We start from the raw sequence: 12372 nt of genomic DNA, 5'->3' as shown, positions 1-12372 counted from the left end.
TACAGACAGAACTGCATTAGCCGGGGTTCCTAAACACAAAACACATCGGACATTTTTACCCAAAGAAGACGTTAATACGGGAAAAAAAAAGGACATGGAAGTTAATCAAACTGATCATGTCAGAAAAATGCAAGAAAGAAAGCCATTTAGGAGGGTGCTGCTTTAACTCTGCAACCTAATCACACAACAACTAAAGAGTCAAAACTTGTACATCATATGCACAATCTCAGGCGATATTCCAAGATCTGTTTGCACTCCATCCAGCGATTGATGGGATATTTTGCTAACATGACAGACAAAGAAACAAACCTTTGGTGGTGGGTGACGAGTCAAAAAAACCATAACAAATAGCCTCCAAACCAAAAAGTTAAATACAAATTTCTCCCCAAAAAGCAAAAAAAAAATGATAAGGGACCGTCTTTCTTTCATTGGTACAAAAACACTGACCTTTAGAATTTCAAGTAAATAAATAATACAGTTAGCTCTTTAGCACCTTGTTACCCAGGAATCTTTAAAGCACAAAGGTATTCTGTTCACCTGTGATGAATATGTGTTTCTGTTCTGTAATAATAACAAAAAACATCTTAAAAACTATCTCTGTAACCATTTCCTCGATAATCTTGCAAAAATAAAAAATTAAAAAGGGAAATTAGTGTTTGGCACTTTCACAATAATTGGAAACTAAATATATATACATATATATGTATGCAACCAAAGGGAGAAGGAGGATGTCTCATTCAGAGGTTATACATGCTGGGTGTACTGATGAGGAGATAAAAACGGTCATTTCTTTATTTCTTTTGTCGATTCTGCACTTTGTTGGCTTGACTGAACTGTTTCTGTCTTGTTTCTTCCTCTTTGTCGCCTCTGTTTTATTATTTTATTTTAGCAAAACCAAAAAAAAAAATCTTCTTTTATATTTTTTACACATTATCCTCAGTCCAAAAAGTTCTGATGTCTGACTCCTGCCCTTTTTTCTTCCTTCTTATCTTGTCCACAGAAAAACTTTCCTCCATCTTCTTGTGTCTTCACACAGCCTGCTCTGATATCAGTCTGACCAAATCAAATATTTCTGCCATCATTATGTTTGCAGACCTCATTTAAATACAAAAACATCCATGATAAATCATTCAGTTTCTTCATTGGGGAGACAAAACTCAAACTCTTTCTGCTTCATGTGTTTACATGCAGCGCAGCTGCCTTTTATACTATTTTATTATTGTTAAGATGTTTTCACTCAGCATTACTCAAAGGAAAGCATATCGTCTGCTAAATTTTTAAATTACGGCTGTTTTGGTCAAACCTCGTAAATGATGTTGTGCCATTTCTCCTGAGAAAATGTGAGCTTCACAAGATGTGTTAGCCCTCAAAGTATGCATTGTGAATTACTCTCAGCTACGACCACATCCCATTTTAGCTCAGCATCTATAAATATGGTCATTTTTGTATGTGGTTGACCATCTCAAATTGGGTCGGCTCCAAAAGTTAATCAGTTGTAGCTCTACATCCAGTGATTACTTCCCGAGAGCTTCATTTAAATCCATCTAGCGGTTCATGAGATATTTTGCTAACAGACACAAACACTCGTACACTTTCAAAGTTACGGGCATTAGAAGTCAGAATAATTCACTTTTTTGTTAAAATACAGCCTCTACCTGAAAGTTTGTCCTAATTCTGAATAAAAAGAAGGGTAACAAATGAAGGAAAGTCTCAGTGAATTCTATAAGCTGTCCGAACACATGAAAATCCTTTGCTAAAATAGTAGGAATGTATGTGTTTGTCTGAGCAGAAAGCAAACAAAAAGCGAGTGGGTGTGTGAAGGAAAAAGAAGGAAACAAGGGTGGGAGAGTATGTCAGCATGTGTGTCCTTCCAGCTGTACGTGGTAAATATTCCTCTGTGTCTTAGAGCAACATTAAACTAAACACCGGTTTAATGCTGGGCAGGAAATCAGACATGGAGCCCTGAGGAATTACTGCAGCCCGTGTGCGCAGAGACAGTTTGATGCGAGCTGCGCTGAGATGTATAAACACGCGGGACACGGCGGCGTTAAAACGTCTCGGGTTCTAAACGCCAGAAACACATGACGTATGTGCTGACCGAAGCCCAACATATATATTATACATGGAAGGGTTCGGTTAAAATATGTGAGCAACAACGTCGTGAACATATCTCACAGCAGACAACCGTAGATGTTTTTTTTTTTCCCCCTCTGAATTGTCAAATATTCACATATTCTTCAAACTGTAAGCTCCAAGAAAATGATTCAGGGGATTTTTTTTCTTTAATAAGAGATTTTCTGCTAGGTTTGTGAGAAGGTTTATTTAAATTCAGGACAGTAGAAAATAAAACTTATCCAAATGGACCAAGAGGAGGCTGCAGAGGACAGTGTCAATTAGAACCTAGACTGCAGATGATTTTTGCCATTTCTTTTACAGTAAAACTCCTATTTTTACAACAGCTCTTCACTGTTAAAGCAGTGTGCAGTAAAATACTGTAGAGTTGTTGGTTTTCCCGTTGTAATCACAACGGTACTGGACTGTTTGAGCTTCTACGGTAAAGTTACTGTAAATTGGGAAAATGTTAGGCGACTGTAAATCAAAATACAGTAAAACTGGCTTCCTTTATTTCATCCATTTTGGAAAGACTTCATTATTTAAGGGTGATATTTCTTTATTATGTTATTTTTTATTTTAGTTTTACAGTAATTTTATTGGGAATGAAAGCTGTAGTTAACGGATAATTGTTGCAAGTAATGTTATTTTAATGATAAATCATTTACAGTGTAAGTCGTTGGAGTAGGAAGACAGCTTCTAGAGAGGGGTGTTGTTGGAAATTTTCTGATTTAAAGCAGATTTTTCAAACTTACATTACTGTTTTAAGTCAGGCCATAACTCTTTACAGACTCTGATTAAATAAAACTTGCAATAAAGAAGCAATAAAGCAGATAGTTAGCTGTCCTCAGCCCTCTGATGTTGGGGGGGGGGGGTGCTTTGAACTAGCAGAGTTTAATACGAGTAAAGCTCCAGTTTTGCAGACCTAGATTCAATGTTTTGTTGGTCTGAAACAGAAAAGAAATGGTTCTTTGGTTTGATCAAGCACTCAAATTGTTTTGGTATTAAATGGGGCATCATTAGTGGAACCAAGAGAAGTTGAAAAACTGGAGGTCCTACATGAAAAACTAAGAAAAAAACTAAACAGAAACAGCAATTGAACAACAATTGAAAATTTATACTAAAAATTGCATCTAAACTAAAGAATGAGCCACTAATGACTGCTTCTACAGTTTACTTTTGGATTTGCTGTTAAAACTATTAAATTAAGGGTCTAAAATTTAACACAAAATTTGTCTAAATGGACTCCGATGAGGATGACAACAGTACAAATGATGTTTGGTCGGTTAAGTTTGTTGTTGCAAAGTTCAACTTCGGCTTAAAGGTTTTACTTATCGTTTCCCTTTTGCCACAGAAACAGAAAAATGGAGTACGTATTATTTTGACAGCATTTATCTGCACGCAAATACTAAGAAGCAACAAGACGGCATTAAAGTCTTCAGCATTATATTTTGTTATATTTAAAGTAACCACCTGGTGCACGAGTCATATTTGTTTACTTTAACACAATTTTTCAACAAAAATGGCAAATAATGCTGGAAAGGGAAAAATTAATTAGGAGGAAAACCCTTATTTCCCATAACCAAGAAGCAGAATGAAGCTAAACAAAAACACAAACTGAACTCTATTAACTCTGGTTATACTGTAAAACATGATTAGGAACATGGTGGTTAAAACTTGATACTATATGTGACCCCTGCTGGCAAAATGAGTCACAGTGAAGAGTTTTTTCAACACCGAGTTAACATTTTTAAATTCTCCAACTCAAGAGCTTCACAATAATATGAAGTTTGTTGAAATTTGGCAATTTGTCATCTGGCAACAAGCTGGTTTTGTTTATAAGAAAAAACTCAAATTTTATTGGTCTGGAGTAATATCATCAGACTTTCCAGCCACAAGCTTCACAATGATGCCAAACATTATATGAAGGGATTTCCAGGTGCTAAAAAAATGGTCAATTTAAAAGGATTAGAATTAAAAAGAATATTTCTGAATACATGTTTATTAGAAAACTTCCATTTAAAAGGTAGAATAGGAAGATTATATACCATTTTAATTACTAGATTGAGTCATTATGGACTCATTTTTACGCAAATTCCAATTATAGCAAAGATTATTGGACTATTTTGTGTTCATTCCAACTCATTTTGCCAACACAAGTCACATAAGATACAATATACTTTGGCTAATTTTGCCTGTGTGTGTTATTATGTGTTATGAGGTGTGTGTACATAAAAAATAAACAAGTGAACGGCTAATAAAACCTGTACTCTTCACAAATATTTATCATAAAGCTGGACATATCAACATACATACATATTATATATATATATATATATATATATATATATATATATATATATATATATATATATATATATATATATATATATATGTCAGTCATGATGTCCAAATGACCACACGCACATGCACATATAAATACACCAGAGTCCAGTGAGTTCCTGGTGCCTCTAATAGCCACACGGGTTGTTACTACGGGGATAAAACGGCCAATGATTCGCCTCAATTGAACACACAGACAGACACACGCACACACACGTATGCTGGATCTTTCTCAAAAAACCCCCCAAAAAATCAATGTTAGTGGAAAATGTCAAGGACAGCGCAAAGGAAAACTAAATCACAGTTGCGTACCGTCATTTCCCATGATGCCACAATAAAACATTGTCTCATGGCCTGTTTTAACAGACAGGACATGCTAACATGGACATTCTCCTTGGCCTCTATTTCAGCCCAAAGTGTTGTTCCACTAAATCACATGTCACCGAAAGGGCTCAGAGAGGATGTAAATTTGAAGAAAATACATGACTGCTGGACTCATCTCAGCAGCAGTTAAAATACAAACCCATCCATTAAAACAACATTAAAACATACGCGGAGATACAGCCTGTGTGTGTGTGTGTGTGTGTGCGTCTCTGTGAATGCAATCAATCATGTGAAGAGCTGGACAGTGGTACATGGTTATTGCATTAACTTCATCTCTATGGCTTTAAAGCGCAGAAAGAAGGAGAGAGAAGATGAAAGAAGAGAGCAGAGAGGAGAAATGAGAGGAGAGTTAATGAGGTGTTGGATGAAGATCGTGTCAGAGAGTCCAATCATCGTTTTTCTGCAGCTCTGAAGCAGCACAGACAAACTACTGGACATATAAAAAAAAAAACTCAATCGCTGATTGAACACTACACTGTAAACACTGTGAACTTGCATTAATGATGTTAAAAACTGATATATTTAGACTTTGAATAAAGCTGCACAATTCAAAAAAGTAAATAAATGGAAAAGGTTTGCATTACTATGAAAAGCTCCAGCAGGAACATTCATTCCTTAAAGAAAAACTAAGCCTTGCATGCCAAAGTTTTCAACAGCAATCACGCATGAACAGTCCGTGCTCAGAGTGTGTGTTGGGAATGATGCTCAGCTACCACCACACCAAACCTGAGCTCAGTATCTGTAAAACCCACTGAATTACAGACATCTTTGTGTTTGCTGAGCTCGATTAGCTGTGGCAGCCATCTTGAATCAGGCTGGCTCCAAAAGTTCAGTAAAATGAAAACTATTAACTGTGATTTTATTGAATGAAGCGTTTTTGAAATAAAAATTAAAGACGTTTCTCCAGTTTCTTTGTTTAATTAGCAGACTGTTTTTTTTAAATAAAAAATAAAGTTTAAATAATTTGCCAATAATCAAACCTTGTTTTTCTTTCTTTTTTCTTTTTTTTAGAAGTCAGATCATGTGAAAACCATCTGAATTCAAGGTCAAAAGTTTAGCCTAAAAATACTTAAGATCTTTCCAACCACTGGAAAGTTTTATTTTAAAGTATGAGGGTATTATTTTAGGTTTTTCTTCTTTTATTATCACTGTAAAAGTACAGAGGCCTGTAGCAGTTCTGTGGTTCAAAAGATGGCAATAAAACGTAAAATCATCTTTGATAGCTGTGGTTTCTTGATAGTTACAACGATCTTTTCTTAACAACCCAACTTCTTGGAGCAATTAAAAATGAAAAAATAAATAAAGCACTAAAATAGTGACACGATCAGAAAATTCCCAAACCATTTATTTTCCTGCTGAACGTATGTTTTAGAATAAACAGAATCTGCTGAATTTGTAAATCAATTCCTTCTTAACAGTGGAGTAAATATATGTCGTTGTGATTTCTGATTTATTGCCTGCCGCAGAAAGGTAAAAGCAGGTGAATGTGTTTGTCCATATCTGTGTTCATGAGCCTGTCTGTTCCCAAAATATCTCACGAACCAAATAAAAAAAAAGGTTAAAAAACTAAAACAACTGGACTTTTATTCTGAAGATGTTTCGCTTCTCAATCGAGGAGCTTTATCAGTGCAAAAAGACACCTGGATGACTGAGAATCCACACCAGCGTCTCATAAACAACTGGATAGTTTTAATGAAACTTTAAATGTGCAACTACAACAGACACCAAAAAGGTATATATCTCACAAACTACTGGACAGATTTGAAATAGGAAATAGTCAGTGGATGTCTCTATACAACCAATTGAGTTTTAACCCAATTCAAGATGGTCGCCACAGCCAATTGACCCTAGAAAACACAAAAATGGCTATAATTTTACAGGTGTGTTGGTAGCTGAGAGTCATTCCCGACACATTCCAAGTGCGACTCATTGAGCAAGATGTTCGCTTAAAAATGTTATTTCTAGCTTTGACCAAAACGATTACAACTCCTTCATTTCTCAGCAAACTGTAAGATGATCTTAGTCTAAAGCGCTGGCACGACAGGTGGGCGATATGCATTCCTTCAGGGAATGAAAAGCCTTTATTTTATTTTGTTCTTGACTACAAAACGTCAGAGTCGATGTAAGGGCTGATCACTTTGAAGCTGGCTGGATGGAAAGCCTCTTCAGTTCAGCGTTTAAGACTTTTAATGTTAAAGTGCAGCTGAAATACACATCATCGTAAAGAAAAGTATTAAAAAGTGCCTTTATTATATCCTTACTTCATCTCAAGGACCTCCTCCAGGTGTTTCCGCCTCTCGGCTCGCAGGGCGGTCAGGTGACCTTCCTTCTCGGCCAGTGAGAGTTGAGTTGACGACAGTTTGGCTTTCATCACCTCCAGCTCTTGTTTCACCTTCTCCATGGCGACCAGCAGGTCCTCCACCTGGCCCATGCAAATAAGCACACATATTAACAAATTGTTCCTCTTTAACTCCAGTTTGCTCTTCATTTCTGCAGGCCTTTGTGTTTCAGTGTGTGTCTGTGGAGTATCTAGGTGCTACTGAGCCTCAAAAGGTTTAAATAATCTCTGTTTGTGGAAGGACACGCTCCATTGCAGAACATCAAGAGGGTCATTTTCCTTCTCCTTGTTTTCCTTCTCCTCTCCGTGTTGGTTTTTTTTCCCCTCCCTTGCCATTCTGATACATATTTTATCTCCGTCCCCTCCTTGCACTGGTTGTAGATCACTGTGTCAGTTTAATGTGCGTGAGGTCAGTGTGTATTCCTCATGGCGAGACAACAACTTGGCCACCGCCCGAAGAAAGAGAGAGAAGGAAAAGAACTAAAATTTTAAGCGCTGGACCCAAAAGAAAAAACTGAAAATAAACACTTAAAAACGTGAATTAAAAAGTCTGTGTTGAAAGAAAGCGTGGAAGTAAATTTCATGAGAATGGACTACAATGAAAAAAAAGTCCTACATCAGACAAGAACGGAACATTTCCCTCCAAAACCCCCAGGCACGTGTGTGCATGTAAGAATTATTTTGCTAAAGACAAATCAACTGAGAGCAACACAATATGAGCTGATAAACTTTGTGATTGATGTTACAAAGAAGTTAATACAACTTCATAAATCAAGGAATATTCCAACCGGTATTCGTTTTAATAAATCTACTGCACATATGAGCAAAACTTTGGCAAAAAAAAAAAACCAACAATTTTCTTTTTGAGCTGCCAAGACAATCAGAAGCAAAGAAAAATACAATTGATCCAGTCGTTTATGAAAATAAAAACATGATCCAAAAAAATTTTAAAAAAAGTTAAAAATGAGAACAAAAGCACATTTTTTTATAAGACCATTTACAAAAAGGTGACAGGTATGCGATGATTCTTTGTTACCTTTGACCACCTAAATCCGCTTGTGGTGAATTCATGAGTTGGAATGTGAAAGAGCTGCATACAAAATGACAGAGAAAAAGAGAGATGTGAGAAGAAAGGAGTGATCGCCGCGAGGGGAGAGAGATGGAATGAAAGGACGCAGAGAGCGAATAAAGACGGAGGCGAAGGAACGGAAAACGAAAAGAGGGTAACTGCAGGAGGGGGCGAACACGGACCAAAAAAAGGGAAAGAAGAAAGAAAAGATGACTCATGAAAAAAGGATGTAAACATAAAACGATGAAAGAAAGGGAAGCATGTGAATTTACAAGATAAAGAGCCAAAAGTACTGCACTGTGGAGGTTGACCGATTCGAGTCTTTCAAGGCCGATTTTTACAAACCACGGCAGCCGATTTGTGTTTGTTTTTGGCTCAAATATTCAAATATAAAACAACCTACTTGATTTTAGAAAAGACAAAAAGGTTATTTCTTTTTTGTAATTTAGTGATTTAACTAGAGAACCTGATACAGATTACTACATAGTTTTAAATGTGCTACAATTCACAGAATGCTTGTTATGAATGCAGCTCCAAACAAAGTTAGCAATTCTGCAGACAATTGATTTAGACGCACCAGTGTGTCCTTGTATAAGTCTCACATAAGTGCTCTTTTGATGCTTCAGGTACTTTTTAGGTACAAACAGGCCTTCTTGCTTTAGGTAAAAAAGAGGATTATGTGCTTGTAAAGAAAATAAAAAAGTCCAAACAGCCGACAATGAGCCTGATGAAATAAATCCAGGTTTTTTCACAATATGCAGGTCAAAGATTTGAGTATTTTAAATATTTTTTTCCACTAAATAGCATATTTTTCTATTGGCCTCTTGCTGTTTTACAAATATGTACCCCTTTTTTTACTTAAAGCAAGAAGCCTTGTTTGCTTCTAAACCAAGTCAGTATTTTCTCTCTAAAAGCAACATTTCTAACCGTCTAATCAGATATATAAAGCTCTAAAACGTTAGAATTAAGGTCTTATAATTTACTAAAATAAATACAGTACGAGAGCATTCTTTTAAAAGTTAACATCACTTTTCCGTCAACTTGTTTAGGGGACTACTGGTGTTGTACCCTGCTGTAAAAGGCATTTACAGTCAGAGGAAGTGCATTGACAAAAAGGGCGTAGGTCAATGCGCCGCCTGACTTAACTGACTCGATGCGCTCAGGTGCATTATTTTCAAAAACGGCAAAAAGACAATCGGCCTATTAAATCAGTCGACCTCCACTGAGCAGTGAGAAACACGAGCAGCATTAAATATTGCAACAGCACAAAAGAGAGGGGAAGATAAGGAGGTAGGGAGCAGAAAAGACAAAAAAAAGATGCAGAAAAGTCACAGATACAGGAAGGACAGCGATAGAGAAAGGGGGGGGGGGAGTCCAAGCAGGGATTCGAGGGGCTGAAAGGGAGGAAACAGACAAGCCCTTTAGTGTTCTGTTTGTGTTTAGGAATAAGTTCACATTTATTTTAAGATGGAAAAAAAAATGAAATACAGAAAGAGTGCACTGGGTTCAAGAATTAAAATCCTCTGGTTAATATAAGACAGAAGCTGGATATGTCTGATGTTTAGCTTGAGACAGATGGAGTGTGTCATGCTCTTGGCTCCTTTCTGTGTCACACACACACACACACACACACATACACACACACACACACACCTTTCTTCAGTGGTCACACATACAGTAGTGACTCATGTCTAGCAGAAAAGGTTTAGTTTATTTTCTCGCGGTTCTGGTCAAATGTTTTTTGACGGACAAATCGTGTTCATGGGACATTCTCTCACACGCTGCAAACACACACATATAGTAGGATATCAAAGCTGTATGTGTACCTGTGTGAAGCCAGAGTGTGTGTATTTAAAGTTTGGCAGAATGTGTGTGTGTGAGCCTTTGAACAAGCCGGTCTCATTAAAGGGAGGAAATTGTCTCCTTCTGTCATCGTTTTCTGAATTATTATGAGAAAAGTTAATTGCAGTGACGCAGTCGTACAAAAAAGGAGCACAAAAATATTTATTTACAATTTACTTGTGGTCACAAAAACAAGTTCCCAGGTCAGAAATCCAAAACCTAGTTCCATCTGGCTCCTGCTGAAAGTGATGTTGTGCAGCAGTGGTACACAGTTTAAACACAAGATAGCAGCTTGTTTGAAAAAAATATGCGCATGTGGTTTAGTGTCCTGTCTTCAAGTGCTACATAACACACTTGTGTGTGTGCGTGTGCTGAAAGGTTGAGTTGAAAGCGTTGTTGATGTTGGGAGAGGACTGCACTGAGTGTTTGACCGCCACCTTGAGTCATTCACCACAAACTGACATTTCTGTTCCTTCCTCTCTCACAGGAGCATTCAGAGACAGGGACGGATTCCAGGACCTTGTCCTGGCCTGAATGGCCTCTGGTCTCCCTAATTAAAGCTGCCACTTACAGCTTTTTTTGAAGCTTTTTCATTTTACCTAGTCCAAACAAATGTGACAACGTGGCACAATTACTGTAAACAGAACAAACCACACAAAGAAAACACTCCGGGAGAGTAAAAATAATAAAAGTGACTTTTCATTTTCTTTTCGTTTTACTTTCTAGAGTCTGTTTGCTTTGAACGACACACAAAATTTAATATAAACGGCCTGTCTTGAAGAACTGCAGCTTCCTGCTAACAAAGGAATGACTATCAAATTTAAAAAATGACTTGTTAAAATTAAATATTGCTCAATGTGTTACTGAAGCTTTTGGCAGTTTAAAGCAGAGATCATGTTGATCAGCTGGTGGCAAGCCGGCCTAAAAACTGTGTTTCTTTACCATCAGAAACTTTTATTTTGGAGGACAGCTAAACACCAAGTTACAATAAATATGATGTTTTGGATTTTACTCCAAGTACAAAGTATAAAAAGGAGTATTTATATGTAAAGATGTGAAATCATGACTTATGTTCACAAAAACATCCTGATGTGAATGTAAGCATGTAATAAATAAAATTGACTGACAGAAACCTAATCTATAAAAAAAGGTACAAAACATTCTTCTTTTTTCTGTATTTCTCCCCTCAAATATCAAAAACGCATAAAATATTTTTAACCTTCTTCTTCAAATCATACACTAAAGCCTTCCAAAAATCTGTGCATATCAAAACATCTATTTCTTATCGCTTGCATCATTACAACAATAAGGCAATTTCACCTGACGTGTGCATCATTTTAAACATGTTTTCTTGTTGCACTTGATGCTTCTGAAAACCTGACTTTAATTTGAAAAGAAGACAAAGTGAGTTTGATCTTGAAACTGCTTTATAAGCCGCGTTTCGCCTTCACATAGACAGAGATCTGTCGGCAACCTCTGCCCATCAAGTCTTCGAGTCTGTCTAAAACTTCTTCTGCCGTGCTGCTCATTAAGGAGGGTTTGCGTGCTCGTCTTTATGTGTCTGTTCAGCAGCCGTCTGGTAAATAAAAGGCCCGGCCAGACAGGAACAACAACAGAGTCCAGCCGATCTGCCAACAGCTACAGCGGGCCATGTTTTCTCTGCGCAGTTTTCGTCCTCTAAGCCCACGCTGTTTATTTTCTCCCCCACTTGTCAAAACCCATCCAGGCAACAAGGAACATTTCCCATCTCTGTGGCCTCGTTAAGTCGCTGCCACTCCGAGGAGCGAAACACACAAACACACTCCCAGTGGTCTGAGGTTGCATCCACCAAAGCCTTTTCCCTTCTGAGCCTCCCTCACCGCCGTTATGAGCTCTCCTACTCTCTATATAGACAAGATGAAATGCATTATGGAGCTAGGGTGGTTTTAAAAAGAAAAAAAAAAAAAAGAAGTTGTTTGTGTGTTGCCGGTGGAAGCAGACAAAATGTAGGCTGTGCTTTAAAAAGGTATGTATTCACCTCCCCTCTAAATGAAGAGTGACTGGGCAAACACACGGACACACGGAGCTACACCTGAATGAGCTCAGTTGGAAGGGTGTGTGTGAGTGTGTGTGTGTGTTTGGCTGGCACAAACCGCTTTGGGCTTGATGATTTTGTAGTTGGACACAGAATTTGTTTTTTACTCTAAATGTGTTTGTTTTTATGTGTTTTTGTTGGACTTTTAAAGAAAAAGAAACTGGGACTGAGTTTGCGGGGGAAAATCAGGATCACTCGGTGGGGGAGGGG

General features: G+C 37.4%; 1 protein-coding gene across 10 annotated transcripts in view; it reads right to left on the bottom strand.

Moving 5' to 3' along the window:
* LOC108235098 (ELKS/Rab6-interacting/CAST family member 1-like) overlaps positions 1 to 12372 on the bottom strand; it is a 131108-nt gene that overhangs the window by 56343 nt on the left and 62393 nt on the right. For all 10 annotated transcript variants that reach the window (XR_001808561.3, XR_005234431.1, XR_001808563.3 and 7 more), the window contains one exon: positions 7101 to 7261. Coding sequence is in view for 7 of the 10 variants with exons in the window: in XM_037981275.1 (XP_037837203.1) it covers positions 7101 to 7261 (161 nt within the window). In the remaining 3 variants the exon portion in view is untranslated. The remainder of the gene's footprint in view (positions 1 to 7100; positions 7262 to 12372) is intronic.

The sequence above is a fragment of the Kryptolebias marmoratus genome, linkage group LG18, assembly GCF_001649575.2.
Source record: "Kryptolebias marmoratus isolate JLee-2015 linkage group LG18, ASM164957v2, whole genome shotgun sequence".
Taxonomy (NCBI): domain Eukaryota; kingdom Metazoa; phylum Chordata; class Actinopteri; order Cyprinodontiformes; family Rivulidae; genus Kryptolebias; species Kryptolebias marmoratus.
This window is presented reverse-complemented; position numbering and strand designations above follow the sequence as displayed.